Consider the following 18,435-nt stretch of genomic DNA (forward strand, 5'->3'; position numbering starts at 1 on the left):
GCTTAGATAAAGTCCAGTATTATTTATAATACGAATATAAATACTAAATGCATGTTTCTTGGGAATATGTGTGATTATCTTTCAGTGTTTTTATTCCAGATGTTGTGCTGATGTTTTTGTTTCTAATCATGCAGGTGTACTTACTGTCTTGTTTTGCGAATAACATTTGTATTTTTAGGCAACTACCAATTGTGTTCTACTTACTCGCTGCTGTGGTTACATTAGGCTCTGCCACTGGAGAACACTCACAAAGTAAGATTTTTACATTGCTAATTACAGAATTGTTTGCAATCTATTTGCTCAGAATTTAATAAGTCAGCCTCCGGGTGTGGTTTATAGTAGTTTTTTTTTTTTTCAAAGGTGTTGATGAATAAAAGACTACACAGAAAATAGCCATTTCAGTTTTTGGAAACTGTAGAAGTACTTTAAATATTACAATAAATCATCGATGGACTGTCGTTAGGAAAAAGCTTTAACTACAATTTGCTATTAAAAAAGACTGGTACCGTGTACAGAAGCAGAACTATGAAATATCAAAGACACTTGAAACAGCGGATGCCTACAAATCTCAATTCACTCCTTCAACACCGATTGCATCAGAATAATGCTTAATTCTTAACCATGTGGTTTACAGTGTATGGTCGATTTAAAAAAAAAAGACTTCGCTTTAAGAACTAGATAATATGTAGTAGATGCTGAAAGGAAGAGCTTGATATTTCAATAGGAAATGCTGATGCATTAACCCCTCGTCATTTAATTTGATCTTGATTGAGATATTATATATATCACATAATAAATGAGGAACATTGAAGTTTACAGAAATGCAAAGCAGGCTGTCAATGTAACTGTACTGTTTTACACCAGTAGCTGTGTAGGAGGGGTTTTCGTACCCATCCGTAAAGGCGACTGACAAAGAAAACACATGGAAAGGCTAGATGTTTACTTGACTTCCCAGTGGGGGTCTTAATAGTCGTCAGCTTTTCAAACACAAATCAGCTTTATGGTTTGACATGTCAACCAGATCGTCTCGTATTAAAACAATCATTTCAGTGTAATGTTAGGAAGCAGTAATTGATCTCTGACACGCTCTCCTTTTATGCGATACGTGTATTATTAGGTTTGAATTCCATGATAAACATACAATCTAAAGTTTGAGTCACGTATTATTGGAATGGAATGGAATAATAAAGGGCTAATGATGCTACAGTGTGACACTTCCTGATGAACCAATAACTTCTTGATTTTGAACCGATTACTGTTGTACTCATTCTGGAATGGTTCGGGTATATTCTACCCATTCTGGAATGGTTCGGGTATATTCTACCCATTCTGGAATGATTCGGGTATATTTTACCCATTCTGGAATGGTTCGGGTATATTCTACCCATTCTGGAATGGTTCGGGTATATTCTACCCATTCTGGACTGGTTCGGGAATATTCAACCAATTCTAGTTCTGCAGAAGACTCGAATACATTCCAGAAAGACTCCAGCACTTTAGGAATTCTCATTTGGTTTAATGGGTATTTTTCTTGGACTAAAAGTTATAATGATATATGATTAATTTTCTTTAAAAAGCGGAGTGTGTCCGTTTCAAGAATATTTAATTAGGAAATTGTTCAGCCACGCGACAAGTACATTCTTTTCAACCTAGTGTTATTTTATGATTACGTGAATCTCTGCTCTCCTGTCTTGGGTTTTTAGTTTTGTTTTATTTTGTCAGTGTGCAAAACAACAATTAACAATCTTTTGCTATAGGGTTTCCTCACACCGTGGACGTGAACCGAAATGAAGGAGGGATGTGTCCTCGAATAAACATTGGCGAGGACGATTTGCCAGGTGAAGTAAACAAAAGAATAAATACATAAATAAAATGTATCTTTAATTAACCCACGGTTTGATTGACAAGCACAGCATTATTTTCTAGTCATTATTTTTCTATTTTTTTGTTATAGGATTTGATATACTTTCTCAGTTTCACTTAGGCACAGCTACTGCGTTAGGAGGTGCCCAGACTGTGACTGGATCTACACCTATGCAGATTGCCTATAGAATGGGACCAGAAGCAAACTATAAGATAAAAACAAGGTACAGTCAAGAAACACTGTTTTTAAGCATAAAAAGGCATACAGCGCCATCTAGTGACAACAGAAAGCAGCCTCGTTCCCTGGCCATGGTGCTGAAACTAAATTTCCCCATAACTTGTCCTTTTATGAGCATTTGTATCACATTTTTATGGGGACACTAAAATATTATGTTTTTGTTTTTGATTGCTTGAATATCATCTAAAACCATGAAATCCACACCAACAATACTGAGCGTGCCAAACTGTGTCTACGAACTGTTTGCAATATCTGCTAGTTGAAATGATTTATGAACCATTGCAAAGTATTCAAATTGTATAATAAAATATGCTCTGGTCGTGTGCAGGTCGGCGTACCCTCTGGGGCTACCAGAAGAGTTTTCCTTTCTCACAACGTTTCGCATGAGTGGCAGCACCATTACTAAGAATTGGAATATTTGGCAGATTCAGGATTCCTTCGGCAACGAACAACTTGCAGTAAGAGTTAACGGGGGAACGCAGTCCCTGGAATTCTCGTGCACCACAAGGGATAACCGACCTCAGACGATTGTCTTCTCATTCCTATCGTTCCTATTTGATTCCCAGTGGCACAAGATCTTAATAAGTGTTGAAAGGGGCGCTCTGACTCTTTTTATTGACTGCTTCATGATAGACTCGCACACACTTCTCCCAAGAGGCGCAGTAAATCTCGATGGCCTTACTCTGATAGGAAAACTAAAGGACACCCCTGCGATTGCTGTACCAGTGAGTATCTGAATTGCCTTTAAAACAACAAGAACAAGAACAATAAGAACAACAATACTACTACGACTACTACTACTACTACTACTACTACTACTACTACTACTACTACTACTACGACTACTACTACTACTAATAATAATAATAATAATAATAATAATAACAATAATAACGTGTAACTGCATCGAAACCCCTTCATTCGACATTTTATTTAAAACGTCGACTTTTTCGATTTTAGGCCAGAATCGCTATGATAGTTGCTCATGTAGCATTTTATTTTCTCAAAAGCAAAACAGATTTTATATATATATATTACGTCCTTTTGATCGCTTGCCCTCCAGCAGCAGAGGGTAGTAGTAAAGGGTTCTGCATATTGTTAGGATAAGTAATGGTGTCTTCTTGACCTCTGTCTGGATAATAAGTGTTTGTGAAACAGGGTTTCCACATCTCTCCCTCAAAGAGAGATCAGCTACTTTGTTTAGCTCAATCATTAGAATTTGTTACGCACCAATCGGCTGCACAGACTCCTCCTTTATATAGACCACTACAGAATACAAAAGTTCCATACAGTATTGTTTAGACAAGAGTGCATTGCTTTCATGTATTAAATTACACGACATTTCCTGACGCGTAATAATAGTCTTTTATACTAAAGCTTAACCATTATCATGATAAGTAAAAGAAGCAACGTCACAAAATGCTAAACATGTCTACATGCTTTCCCTCCGCTAGATGGCGAAATGTGCTATATATATATATATATATATATATATATATATATATATATATATATATATATATATATATATATATATATATATATATATATATATATATACTGTATTAAAATATCTCACGGTAATTTAAATAATGGTCTTGCATCAATACCTATACACATTTTTTAACACGTCAGCCAGATTACAGATTATTATTATTATTATTATTATTATTATTATTATTATTATTATTATTATTATTATTATTAGGAAACAATAATAGAATATATTAGTGTAGGCCTACCCACGAGTTTATTAGACCAATAACCCACTTTTAATTCACGAAGTTGAATGAAGGTCCCTTCATTGCGTTTAAGGATATGCAAACGAGGTGACTTTGTAGGCCTTCCTAAATCAAGCTATGGAGTTTCTTCATAAGAACATAAGAACATAAGAAAGTTTACAAACGAGAGGAAGCCATTCAGTCGATCTTGCTCGTTTGGTTGTTAGTAGCTAACTGATCTCAGAATCTCATCAAGCAGCTTCTTGAAGGATCCCAGGGTGTCAGCTTCATTGAAATGTGGATGAGGATTTCTACAAGAAGGTGTGAAATATCACGAGAAGGTATTATACAGTTAGAAAAATCGGCTACTGTACACATACTCAGACCTCATGAAGTTCCAGAGGAATACTGGACTAATGGATTTGTTTTAAAATCATTAAAAAAAAAAAAAATTCTTAAAGAAAACATTCAAATATACCAAATGTAACAATAATAAGAAATGTGGTTAAAAACGCAATTTATGTCGCTATATTGATCAAAATAGTTAAACTAGGAATACATTATTGTCTACATTTTTAAAAAAAATATCTAAATAATTAGACATATCAGTTAAGTCTCGTTTAAAATATTGCATTTAAAATACTATGCTCCATTCAAACAGCAGAATATTTAGCAATAATGTGATTATGAAATTAGTAAAATGCCGATATACTAACTGAGTTTTTGTTTTGGTGTGCAGTTTGAACTTCAGTGGATGTTAATTCATTGCGATCCAAAACGACCACAAAGAGAAACCTGCAATGAACTGCCAGCCAGAAGATCGGTAAGACACATACTTTAATAACAACAATAACAACACAAATGCGATATTCCATTTCTAATATTCGGCATAGCCCAAGCTATATTCCCAAGGGAATATACACTACGGTATGTTACAAAACGAGTAACGTCATTTCAATATTGAACCATTTTGCAAGGTTATTGCTAGAAATTCGTTTCTAATGGATTTCAAAATGTCTGCTGACTTTACGGCCCCTACCTGGACTTGTATTGATATTCCAGGCGCAGGGATTTAAAATAATCCACCAATAAAACCTTGCACACAAATGGTTAAGCACGCCCTGTCATTGATTTTCCTTCCCACCATTCAGGTTCCCTCCAATCAGGTTCCCTCCAATCACGTCTTCAAACCAAGCATGTGATGAATAAACATGAGCTTTTGGAAGCTATACTACAGCTTACATTTCTGTTACTGGTAGGGGATTCAGTTGGGGGCTTTGTCTCGGGGGTCCAAGTCCAATTAAGCCCAGAAAAAGGACATATTTGCTTTCTAGCTAGCCATGGCTAGCACCATCAGAAATCGCGGACCTCTCCTTATAGTCATTTTGCTTCAGATGGTCTTCATTTGTTCAGCTCAAGTAAGTGTCTTTTTTCCCTTTTCAGATTACCCAGAGAGAACTTGAGGTGAGTTCAAAAAGCTTGTACAATGAAACACTTGCTTTACCAGTGAGTTAAGGACTTGTGGGTGATGGTTTTGTTGGGGTAGTTTTTAAATCCATGCTTTATTACACATTGTTATGCTTTTACTATGGGGAACCTTTATAAGGGGTATTCAACCAGTTGATGTTTTATTGAAGAATAATGTTTGTTGCAAAATATTTGAATTATTTGGAAAATTAATGATTCTTCAAATGGCACTTCCTTTAACGGTGCTACATTATAAGTTTACACCGCAGACCCGAAAGGTCGGCAATATAAGATGATCAGGTATTATCTCATGAGCATAGCTTACTAGAATTTGCTACACAACGTATTTCTGCGTAACGCATCTCCGTTTTGAATATGAGTAACACACCGAACCTAAAGTTTAGGCTTACTAGACCTGCATACCTGGTTAGGTATACAGTTGTACAACACTTTATATTTTAATAAAGTGTTATTATATTTTTATTTTAAAGGTTTAGAAAGAAAGAAAGAAAGAAAGAAAGAAAGAAAGAAAGAAAGAAAGAAATATATACTTTTTTATATATATAAACAGAGAGGCCCAGTTGGTCCCCGAGGTACACCTGGCCCCCCCGGACCTGCAGGCGTCCCTGGAATCGACGGCATAGATGTGAGTCCCTCCGCGCAGCTCAAGTATTTGTCACCAAGTTGATGTTTGTTCATGTAAACAGTTTTCTTTTGAAAGTCGAAACTAAAGTGACACAGAATTGTGATAATGTATTGCCATGGTGTTTTTTTTTAATTTGCTGAATTATTAACAGCTAATTAAAACAGTTTATTACCTCTGAATTGAATAGCTTTTAACGTAAATATAATAGCCTGAGGTATATTGAAAAATTTAAGAGTTTAAAAAAAAATCTGGATGCATCTTTATTATTTATATTTATTTATTTATTTATTTATTTATTTATTTATTTATTTATTTATTATTTAGGGTGAGAGAGGTGAGGATGGCCCAACAGGTCCCCCCGTAAGTATATAGATTTACGAGTAAAAACATTTTTCAATTATTAATACTATTTTTAATATTGCTGTTATTAATAAAATAAAATACAATTTTCAGGGACTAGATGGCGATCTAGGTAAACCCGGATCAGCAGGATTGCCAGGCAAGCCAGGAGCTGATGTAAGTATTATTATTATTATTATTATTATTATTATTATTATTATTATTATTATTATTATTATTATTATTATTATATGTTACCGTTTTCTACTTGTCTTTCAATAATGAGTTGTACAGAAAGAGATGTCAGAATTGCGCTAATTCTCTGGTTTTTAACTGTCGGCTGAAAAATATATTCACTACTGGGTTCGACTTCAACCGCCCTCGAGGGTTTTGTGAGGAATGTTTTTAGAACTGAACTTCGCAAGGAGACTCCAATAACTTCCTGTTGAAGCTTTTAACAGCGTCCTTTTTGTTTGAGACTGTGGAGTTGCCAGTTAATTAACGGGGTCTCCCAATGGGATTCGACTAAAAAAGATGGAAAAATAAACCAATACGGAGTTTACATTTTGCACAATGGTGCTGAATGGATAACAGCCCGTCTATACAGCAGTCTGTGGATACGCAATGGAACTCTAACTCAAAGCAGCATTGTTCAGAACGAGGACGTCATTTGGTTACAGCACAGCAAGATACTCAAGATAATAAAAACAGTGAAAACTTCGTTGTCTATAATTTAACGGCAAAACAATAAAACATCGAACGGTACATTTTTGCTATAAAAATTAAGTCAAACTGACAGAAGAAACACGTGAAGACACTGACATGTAAATGGATTTATACAAGGTGAAACTATAACAATGTTTTTTTCTACTTCATTAAGCTTTGTTGATATTAAGATACATACAAACATAAGCAATACAGTTTCAAATAAAAATGAAGAAAAAAGCCTATTATGAAAAAAAAGAATAGCCTAAATCGGGGTGAAAACTTCAATATTGTGACTACTGTATCTCACTTATTCCAAGAAACCTCTGGAATGAATGATAAAGTTGCCCACTGTTTCAAACCTTTCTAGTTATATAACTTAAATACAGTAGAGCTATGAGTTGTATAGCTTCAATGACACTAACCAGAGTACCCTGGCACATAAATTAAGGAGAGCTTGGTTTGTGGAACCTCTGTCAACACCCCTTACATTAGGGGCTGAATTCTGAATCAGTGTTTTTCACACCATACAATACAACTTTTTGTTATAGCAGACACACTCCTGATTAATTATCAGATCTAACTGAATCCAAGGAGTAAGGCATGTGGAAACCAGTTTGGGTTTAAAAATTATATAGAATGTATTATTGGATAACTGGGTACTAATTATTTTTAAATGTAAATACATAATACAGTCATTCCTCATGGTTCTGGGTTCTGCTGTCCCTTTTCTCTAGATCTGTTTTACCAGTAGAGTTGAAAGGTCACAGTGTTACATGATGTGAATCTCATAAGGAAGTCTGTTCAGTGCTGGTGTAGTTCTAAACAAGTTATGATAATCTCAGACATGTTTGTAACCATGCACAATTTAACCCTTTGTGTGCATGCAGCAGTTGACTTGTTTTCTACATTTGCAAACAAAATGCATTCACTTTAGAGATGAATGTAAAAAAAAAGGGCAACGTGTAGCAAATGGGAGGTCAGAGTGACTTGTTTATTTTCTGCTTCGGCCACAGTAGTATGCCATGTTTTTTGCTTTTTTACCAATGGGCTGGATACATTTAGTTAAATTTAGCTGGATACATTTAGAATGAACATCCTGTATTTCATGGATGCTTTATAGTTGATGGTTTGATGATGCTGTGTCACGTGACTTGTGTTGACTCCACCCACGTCCCCACCCCGACCTCGACCCCTAACACGGACATAGATATCAAGTGAAATGACTATGACATATAAACACCTATGTGTTTTGAATTTCTCTCTTTTTTAGATGTTTTTTGTGCTGTAGAAAACAATAATTTAATCCAAAAAGATAAATAGTTAATGTATACAGTTTCTAACTCAAGTACAGTTTTTAATAAAAACTTGTTAGAATTTAATGCATTAATTAAACCATTAAGTATAGGCACTTTTATAAACACTTCACAGAATGAACAATAGTTTGCAAAATACATAACGACTTTAATGAGTATCAGCAATTAACACACAACTTTAATGCCTTTTTTTCCCACTGCAGGGATTAACAGGCCCCGATGGAGATCCTGGCCCAGATGGCCCACTTGGGCAAAAGGTAAATGCTTGAAAAATAAGCCTTTTTCTGCTTTAGATACATAAGAGTAAATTGAGCAAGTCACACATCTCTATCACTGCATTCCAGTGGGTGTTACTTTTCGAAAGTAATTTCTCATGACAGTTAAATCTTAATTCTGCTGGTTCCTACTGTATGTGCTTTGTTGATTTTTTAAGGGTTTTCTATAAATATGAGGCTTTTCTATTAAAGCAAGCAGCACAAAGGAAAAGTCTGTTTTTCAAAGTTTATACAATAATTTAAACGTATAAAACTAAGAAAGAAGCTACTCTGAATAATTTAAATGTTTCTTCCCGTAACTAAGTTGTTCCTTTCCAGTTTTATAAAGTTATAAAATGCCTTTCCCTTTAATTGGGACCCATAAGATACATGTGATAAAACATCAATATTCTAGATCATGTGTATCTCTTTCTCCTAGAAAATTTTATGTACAGTAACAGGTTTATACAATTAAATGTCTGCTAAATTAATTGACGTTTCCAAGGCCAATATTGTCTGCTTTCTCCCTTTGGTTCAAGTTGTTAAAAAGACACCAACAATTATATCACTACATTTTCATATTCTGCACTTTGTTATCATGTTATTGGTTGTTTCTGTTTAGATCAGCATTTTCAACTAGTGGGTCTGGTTTTGAAAATACTCCTCAAAGCTATATTTCTGAAGTGAAGTGGTTTAAAAAAATGACCACGAGTGGTGTGCATTTTTGTCCCTCTGTAACTGATTTTGTATAGTGATTTTCCATATACTTACAGCTGTCACTGTTGCAGATAACAGGAAATTACACAGGTAACAAATGAAATATACTGAACATGTACATGGTGATGCAGGTGACACCACTTTGTACCTCTCCAAAGAGCTTTTTCTCTGAGCCTACACATACCAGTTGCCTTAAGGACATAAACGATTGACTGCCACTCACTTTGCTCCAGATGGATTTTAATAAGACAATGCTGTCTGTCTATCCAATGCTTCTTTAAAATCAGCCACACTTGAAGACAATTACATTTCTTTGAGGCCTGCAGTTACCTTTGATCAAACTATAAAAGCAATATGAAGGACATATTATTTCCATCTTAGAAATATTGTAAAGCTTAGTAGTTCTTAATTCCGCTAAGACCCAGGTTGTTTTTGTTAATGTTGTTAATTCTTAACCGACAGATCACATGAAATCTACTTAAATTGCAACTATCTGTACTTAAATGAGCATATTTCCCCTGTCTTGGTGGATTTTACTGCTACCTCATTACTTTCACTACATCAGCATTTGGTCTTGACTAACAGTATAAGACACATATTTAACAATTGAAACATAGGGATATCGTTATACCCTCTTCCCTTGTATTGTATTTAGAGTTGTTTGGATCAGGATCCATTTTAAGGGACCACATGACCTACATTGTGGAATTACCAGCCTGAAGTATTATTTTTTCAATATTTAGATAAAGTGCTTCGAGGTGGTTTCGCTAAAGGCGCTACTATAATAAAAGTCCATATTGTTTTGTGTTGTAAAGTGACTATTCTCTCAGTTCTACTCCTCTACTGTTCCAAGGTTGTTGACAAGTTCCCTCGACTCTCACTTTACAAACTCCCAGCCATGTCAACATGAGATTCCACATGCGGCTTGAGCTGCTGATTGCTGTTACACAGCGTGTTCATCATAAGGACTGTATCTGGCGGATAATACCCTGTGGCTTAGGAAGATATTCTATATGCTGCTCAATATTTATACCAGCTTGAAATTATTCCAATGACATTTAACATATAACATGGTAATATAATTCAGTTATAGAACAAGGAATAGCATCAAATGTGTAGTTACTTTAAATGCCTACTAGTTGTGTGCTTTGAATTAGAAAGACTAGATGTGATGATGTTTTGTTTTATAGGGTGAGCCTGGTGCAACAGGACCCCGTGGATCAGCAGTAAGTAGAAAGCTCGCTTCATAAAACAAACACAGTTATTTAGAATAGTTGTACATTATACATTAATGTGAGAGCAGTGAATCTGTGAATCCATATGAATCCCATGGATCAGATCGTATACCACTGGAATTCACTGTGGCTAGGAGAACCAAGATATTTACATAGGATGTAAAAGCAATTCAGATGTTCCTCCTATGATATTCCTTCTCAGGTCACGCACATTATCGATGATTGTTACTCTGAAATTGCCCAGGCTTATTGTGCTTTGTGCCACTGTAAAACAAAAATGACACTGTAGCACTGCAATGGATAAAGAGCTGAAATGGCCAAGATTTGTTGCAGATCTGTGCTTCAAGTCGGTTTTTACTTCTGAATAGGTCAATGAAACCACCATCTGTGGAAGTGTAATGTGGAATTTTGAGAGGATCTGGACACCATTTTAAACCAAAATTCACTTTGATTTAATTCAGGCCCTAATGGTGAAAACATAATCATATTCTACTTCTTGCTAGTATATAAACTGCATACAGCATTTCACCGATTTTAAACATGCATATACAGCAATTCATATATATATATATATATATTTTTCTTTCTTTCAGGGTTTAGGCCCAGATGGACCTCCTGTAAGTATAATACAGTACAGAGGCACATTTGTGCTAAAAAGATAAGATGCAGTCTCTACAGTAGAACGAGCCAGTTCAGATTAATGCTTTGTTGGAGTACTGGTACTGAAAATACTTTGTCTGCTCTTTGTTCTATGTGTCTGATACCCTCCCAGTTTATATTTCAGCACGAAAATCTACTTTTGGGAGAAAAAAAATTCCAGATTTTGTTCCAGTTTTTACACACTGATCACAGAATTATTATTATTAGAATGCATTTCATTACGATAGCTTGGTCTGGATTGTAGGTCAATTTGAACAAAAGGAGCCTACGTTACTGAGAGGCTACAGTATTTACTTATGACATGTGTCTGTATAGTTCACTAGGATTTTAATAGTAGATATTGTTGAATTGCTGTGGTAAACGACACGCCTTTGTACACACCCTAGATGCAATAACAGGATGACACAACCACAATAGCATGGATAACCAGTGATCCATGCTATTGGGATGTGTACTGCTCTGTGTCTTCATTGCTCTCTGTAACATGTTTTTATAGATGGGAAGTTTTAAATATAATTCCTTTGCAGGGCCCACCAGGTCCAGGAGGACTTCCAGGAGAACTTGGACGTGTAGGAATCTTGGTGAGTAAAGTTTTGACTGTATTCAAGTGGTTCAGATTTCCTAACAGTGTAGTTAAAAGTGTAAAGCCGCACTTTCAGATCCGTGCAGGCACAGGGAGTAGTGCTGATCCCTGTTTAATCAAGTCAGAACAAATTTTATCACTCTTTTCAATTACCCTTCAATTGACCCAGTATGTTGATTTAAGCCCAAGAGGGAAAATTCATTTTTAATAGGCTTACTACCAAATCACTGGCAAGTAGAAATCTTACTAAAATTGCACACATTAGTCTTATACATACAGTAGAAGATCAATTGGTAATAAGTTACACATTTTAATTCAGTTGCATTAAACCCCCCACTATAACTGCAGTTTAACATTAGGAACAAAATGCATCTTCTTTAGTGACTAGTGTTCCAATCTGTACTCACAGAGCATTTATACTCCTATTGGATAACCTGTTATTCAATCATTTAAATAGTCCTTGAAGAATCTGGAGGAACATTGTTAATCACAGCCTTGATTTTGAATTAAAAAAAAAGAAAAAGAAAAACCTATATAGCCCATGTTACTGGGCAGAATACCATGGTAATACTTCTTGACCATGGTAGCTTGAATCCGGTCATCCTCACTCAGTGATCATACCTAATGCAGTTCTGTTTATATCATTGATACTACTTAACTCCAAATAAGTAATGTATTAGAGACAGTAGTAGTAGGTATAATTGATGTGTGGAAGCCTAATAGAATGCAGTAAACACTATACTGTAGCATGAAATAATTAAAAGCATGAAGTAATATTTATATTTTTCTGACAATATCTAGGGTGATGCTGGAGTTCGAGGGCCTGCTGGTCTCCCTGGTCCCCCTGGGCCTCGAGTAAGTTTACCATGCTTCAGTAATTATCAGATGAGTGTGGTTGCTGCTTCACTTCCTGGATAAGTTGCATGACATAATACGTGTTCAGGCAATGCTGCGGGTTCAACAATAGGACTAATCAAGCCTATTGGTTTTAAACCCTGACTGGAGTGCAATTTAGAAAAAAGTTAACCAGGAGGATAGTACTCAAGTCATCTTGTTAAATCCTTTTTTTTAAAGCAGAAAGCCCACTTTAAGTCAGAATTCAAATAGAAGACTTGTACTTAGAAAAATATAGAATAAAAAAAAACATGAATAAGAAGAACAAAAAGGAAAAAGGATTTTTAAGTAGACCCAGTTTTAAATGCTTTCAGGGAAGAAACAACATTGTTGCTGATTGCTGAGTCCGGATAGGCTACTCCAAAACATCTTGGATACAAATGATACTTCCTTCAAATATTTAATGCAGCCACACATAATAAACAAATACACAATTGAATGAGGTTGATTGTATAGTACATGCAATCAGAGATTAAACTCCTATCTGACCTGCTTTGTTTTAGGGTGCTGCTGGATTTCATGATGGCAGCGGAGAGCTGGTAAATATGGTCTTAATTTTTGTAGTTTAACAAAACAAAACATATGCTTCTGCTGTAACAGATTACTCACACCTGTTTTTGTTTTTTCTAGTGTCCCAATGCCTGCCCTCCTGGCTCACCAGGCCATCCAGGTCTCCCGGGAATGAAGGTGAGTTGTTTTTTAAAGATAATAATAATAATGACATTTTAGACATGGAGGTAGTGAAAGACATGTTTTAGAGTTAGTCATCACAGAGAGAACTGTATCCAGGTCAGAATGTTTATCCATTTCTTCTTATTTTCCACAAAGTTCACAGGAAGTTGGTTTGCCGGTACACTTCCTGTAGCACAGTGCTTCCTAATACTATGCAGAAATATTGGTTTTGTTCCAAGAAGAAGAGTTCCCCTTGCTGAAACCACTTCTTAGAGCACCTGATATTCAGTATTGGTTCCACAGTCAAGCACTGACCAGCCCCAACTCTACATAATTTCCCATATCTGATGATAATACAGTAATAGCAGCAATAGTAGTGACAGGAAAGAATAAAACACATTGTAATCCTGTAGTAAAATATCTAAATATGCATGTTTTATGTCAATAAACATGTCTGTATCTGTAAATACTGAATGTTTTTGTATTCTTTAGGGACATAAAGGTGTAAAAGGAGAATCAGGGGAACCAGGAAAGCAGGGACACAAGGTGAGACCGCACTTCTGTAAGGCCTTGTTTTCTATTAAATAAAGGTAATCAAAAAAGAAAAAAGAAAACAATGGGGTTCAATAAAGGGAAATGGCAGCACCTATACATACACAAAAGGCTATACAGCAGAACTTCATTCATCCACACCCCAGCAAATGGCCAAACAACAAAATGTCCAGTCAGGCTGGAGGAAAGGTTTTTGAAATACAATATATTTTGTGTAACCTTCCTGAGACCTGCAATATGCCTACATACCACTAGGAAGAAAAAGAACAAATGGGCTATTGAACTTAATTTTTTTCTGAAGTTTAGAGAAGTAGCCACATTGCTTGCTAGGTGGAATTATAGTCTTTGTGAGAACACGTTTTATCCATGCATTGTGTTATGTAGCATACATTATTTGGTAATATTGGTACAATGCAGGTGAAAGTTAACCGCCTCTTGTTTCACAGGGTGAAGAGGGTGACCAGGGGGCCTCTGGGGAGGTTGGTGCTCAAGGCCCTACAGTAAGTATTTAAATGTAATCCTCTCATTGTTGCAATGTTTTAATAGCTGATTTAAATACAACCCTCACTACATTTCTATAGCATACATTCTTAATATGATAAGTCAATAAAAACATAAGTAAGATAAGATGCTGATTGTATTTTATTATTGTATTTTTCTTTCAGTCTTATAGATTTAATTAACATAATGTATTTATTCTTCTGTTTAAATGGGAAAACCCAAGGAGACCAACTAGGTCCCTGTCTTTACTAATCACCTTTTTTATCCAATGTTTAGGGTCCTCAGGGTATAAGAGGAATCACAGGCATGATGGGACCTAAAGGTGAAAGGGTAGGTATCGTTTTAGACTTACTGCACTTCTGTTTACACATGATAAAACGTCAGATTTACACTTTATAGCTTTTTTTTTTTATCAGATACAGTACATACAGTACAGGAAATACCTTTTAATGGAACAGCTAATATGAATATAAAATACAAATACCATATATGTGTATTTGCTATACATGTACAGCTTTCTATTAAAAGGTATCACCAAAGAAAAACTTTGTTTTACTTTCGTGCAGTATGTGGCTTTGCAGAGCTTGTAATTCTAAGGTTAGTATATAACGGCCGTAATGGTGTTTTTTTTCATCACAAGAATGCATGTTCAGATGGGAGCTCTGTGAAATTACATGAGGGCAGCAAGCAAAAACTGTTTACAGGAAACATGTAAACAGAGATGCTGTGTATGTCACTGATGATCATTGCCATCATGCATATGGAAGATTGCCCAGCCATCTTTCATATTACAGAACCTTCTGGGTCCAGTGCCACAATGAATGCTATTGCAGCCAAATGCAACCCACTGTGTTGCTGAGGCATGCCTTCAATTCAGGGTCCAGTCAGCGTAAATCACACACATTGCTAATGGTCCCCTGTGAGTGCAGTTTACAATCCAGCCTTTAGGAAATGTATATCTGAAAAAAACAAAAGGGATTCCTATCCGAAAGGCTTTTTAATGTCTCATAGCCATAACCAGTGCTTTACAATATTAATTTCCATTTGAAAATAAACACAACACCAATTGCAAACCAACCTTAATAATTATATAAAACCTTTGCCAAAGTAGTGTTATTGCATATTTGAACTGAAAGCATATTTAAAGTAAGAACTCAATGACTTCTCTTTCTAGGGTGCTGGTGGACATGATGGTGAACCAGGTCCTCAGGGTCTGCAAGGCGCAACTGTGAGTAGATTGCCAAGTGTCTGTCTGTCTGTCTGTCTGTCTGTCTGTTTGTCTGTCTGTCTGTCTGATTTTATATAACTGCATCACAGGGGTTCATCAACATCCTATGAACATACACCACTGCTGGATCCCATCTCCTATCCACAATAACCTGTTGTCCTTCTGTGGATGATTTAATTATAGGTGAATGTCATACAGTTTGCCCCAGTTTACCAGACTTGGTCTAAGTAAGACATATACGAGATTTTGATACCAAAGCTTTGTCATCGAAAGGCTAACCACTGCTATGCAATTTGATAGTGACGACTATAATGAGGCACTCTCAGCAAGCCATATTAAATCAAAAGTAGGCCTACAGAGTCTGGTTAGCACAGTTATGTTCCACTCTAACAGAACCATCTCTATTTTATTTGGTACAATGCTTTTTGGTAATGGTGAGCTACACTGCCATAACAGTATTGGCAAGAGACTGTGCTGAGTCTTTAATCCATTATAAACTCTCCCAATGTTTTCCATTCCTACTTCTCGGCAATCCTTTGCCATTTTTTGGGAACCTTAATAAGAAAATTAATGTAGAACAGTGATTTTTTGCAGCACCAGATGTTTATAATGGAATATTAATAATTAAGCAGAAAGATCGAAAAAGGCAATCTGATCAGTGCAGATGACAAAAACAAATCTGCATTTTTACAGCTTCAGATCACCCTTACTGTGATAAATTAGAAAACAAAAGAAACATGAAAATGTAAAGTCTAATCTTGTAAAGATGCATCTAAAAACACATCATTAACAACAACAACAAAAAAATACCTTAAAATAAACTGAAATGTATGGAAAATACAAGTCTCGTAGTTGTTGCTGACACCATCTTGCTCATTCTTTTAATGGGGAATTAAGGGCTTTTGCATAGTCCCCACTGACTTTGGCTTTGTTGGATCACATCCTCTTTCATAAGTTTCTTCAGCCAGCAGCTAAATCGATAGCATCACACATTCCCCAAAAGCAGCACCCATCATAGACGCTGTACAATTTTACATTAAAAAGGAACTCTACAGATTCTGAACACCTCCATATGAATGAATGTTGAAACAAAGACAATACAAAAGTATCACAGGTACAAGGGTCAATGCAAAATAGGGATTTAATAAAGTAAACATAAAACACAAATTTAGGAAAATAAGAAATGGTACATTTTGTAATTGTTGTATTGTTTTTATGGACAACCCCTCCTTATCTTTTTTTAAAAATGTAATTTAAATTCTCTGTTTTGAACAAAAAAGTGAAACATGTGCATTCTTTGTGCAGACTTAAGTGTAGTCATCCTGAATATCATTTTGTATTCCCCCGGTTGTTCGTGTGTCTAAGACATTTATTTGACATATTGAATATTTTATATTCTGATTTTGTACACATTGTATAAACTGTTTTAATGTCTTTCATGCTTAGGGTGATCAAGGTCAGAGAGGCGTAGTGGGCGAGACTGGGCCAAAAGGTGACGTTGTAAGTGGCAAGATACCTGTAAAACCAGAAAAGGAAACTATTCTGCTATTCCTACAGTTATTCCTGTTGAGTTCCTGTGTATTAGATAGCACTACTATATCTTTCTGATAAAAATAATTAGAATGACGGTTCATTAGTGGTGAACTATTTCTTTCTTTGCAATGGTGGGATCTAGAGGCACAGTCATTGTTCACTTTATTTAGCCTTTAGAGTCATTACCATGTCACTAGATCCCCCATTGCAAAGCAAAGCATTATTTACCATCAATGAACAGCCACACTGTGGGAAATGTAGGGTACTGGCATTACAGTTCCAATTGTTTTTGTTCATTATGCCTGTTAGTGTTAACCAGGGGAAATCTCCACAACCACAGGATCACAATAAGTCAGACACTCTTTGGTGGTTGCTCTGCACCTTACAGTTTCTAGAGACTCAAGTTTAGGATCCAAGTCACATTGTGATGGTTTTATTTTTGTTATAATTTACTAATATATATTTTACTAGAACAGCATGTTTTATTTTAGTTCTCTACTACCTAAATGACATTGAAACTAGTATCTCTACTAGGTAAGGAACCAACATTGTTTACATGTGTATTCTATTTATTTTTTAAACACATAGAGCCAATGTTTTAAAATGTAACAGTTTACATTAATAAATATGACAGATTAAACTGTATTTCCATGTTGTGGATCTGATGAATATTCACAAAGAAATTAGCATTCGCCTAAACTGCCTTGATGGAATTATACTGTATTGTAATATACACTCCCTGCTGTCTATTATTCTCTATTTAAATATTTACGGTATTTGTATATTCTTGATATGATCTGTGAAATGTTTAGTTGTATCATGTTTTATGCCTGTACCAATCACAGCTTTTTAATTTTTCATTTTCCAGGGGTCTCAAGGTCCAAGAGGAATTTCAGGGCTCCCAGGTTCAAAAGGAGAATCTGTACGTATATATTGTTTCATTTATTGTTTTGCGTTAGTACTACTCACTGTTTATCGGTCTTATTAACTCATCATAGTAATATAACAAGTAATCTTATGTGTGCATTTGCTCTTTTTGAAGAAAGAAACGTCATAGATTCCAAGCTTTATAAATGTGCATGCAGTAAGACTGCAGGCCCTTATCCCTTAACTATGCATCTTATGGATTATGGATTTTCTTGTTGTTACTGCATCTTGTAAAGAGCTTTGTGATGGTGGTCCACTATGAAAGGCGCTATATAAAATAAAGATTGATTGATTGATTGATTGATTGATTGTCTGTCTTTTCTCAGGATTTCGTTAGGCCTATGCAATCATAGTCCCGTGTTGTTAAATATACAGAGGTTGCAT

The 18,435-nt window shown here is 35.5% G+C and overlaps 1 protein-coding gene across 1 annotated transcript in view; it reads left to right on the forward strand.

Moving 5' to 3' along the window:
- Nucleotides 1–18,435, forward strand: part of LOC117411272 (collagen alpha-1(IX) chain) — a 35,295-nt gene that overhangs the window by 59 nt on the left and 16,801 nt on the right. Inside the window, exons 2-23 of the mRNA XM_059025929.1 lie at nt 179–252; nt 1,758–1,838; nt 1,955–2,087; nt 2,430–2,826; nt 4,562–4,645; nt 5,157–5,240; nt 5,861–5,935; nt 6,260–6,295; nt 6,389–6,451; nt 8,499–8,552; nt 10,457–10,492; nt 11,095–11,118; nt 11,689–11,742; nt 12,546–12,599; nt 13,142–13,177; nt 13,269–13,325; nt 13,803–13,856; nt 14,309–14,362; nt 14,640–14,693; nt 15,538–15,591; nt 17,038–17,091; nt 17,993–18,046. Coding sequence (XP_058881912.1) covers nt 179–252; nt 1,758–1,838; nt 1,955–2,087; nt 2,430–2,826; nt 4,562–4,645; nt 5,157–5,240; nt 5,861–5,935; nt 6,260–6,295; nt 6,389–6,451; nt 8,499–8,552; nt 10,457–10,492; nt 11,095–11,118; nt 11,689–11,742; nt 12,546–12,599; nt 13,142–13,177; nt 13,269–13,325; nt 13,803–13,856; nt 14,309–14,362; nt 14,640–14,693; nt 15,538–15,591; nt 17,038–17,091; nt 17,993–18,046 — 1,666 coding nt within the window. The remainder of the gene's footprint in view (nt 1–178; nt 253–1,757; nt 1,839–1,954; nt 2,088–2,429; nt 2,827–4,561; nt 4,646–5,156; nt 5,241–5,860; nt 5,936–6,259; nt 6,296–6,388; nt 6,452–8,498; nt 8,553–10,456; nt 10,493–11,094; nt 11,119–11,688; nt 11,743–12,545; nt 12,600–13,141; nt 13,178–13,268; nt 13,326–13,802; nt 13,857–14,308; nt 14,363–14,639; nt 14,694–15,537; nt 15,592–17,037; nt 17,092–17,992; nt 18,047–18,435) is intronic.

Source organism: Acipenser ruthenus, chromosome 6, assembly GCF_902713425.1.
Source record: "Acipenser ruthenus chromosome 6, fAciRut3.2 maternal haplotype, whole genome shotgun sequence".
NCBI classification, from domain to species: domain Eukaryota; kingdom Metazoa; phylum Chordata; class Actinopteri; order Acipenseriformes; family Acipenseridae; genus Acipenser; species Acipenser ruthenus.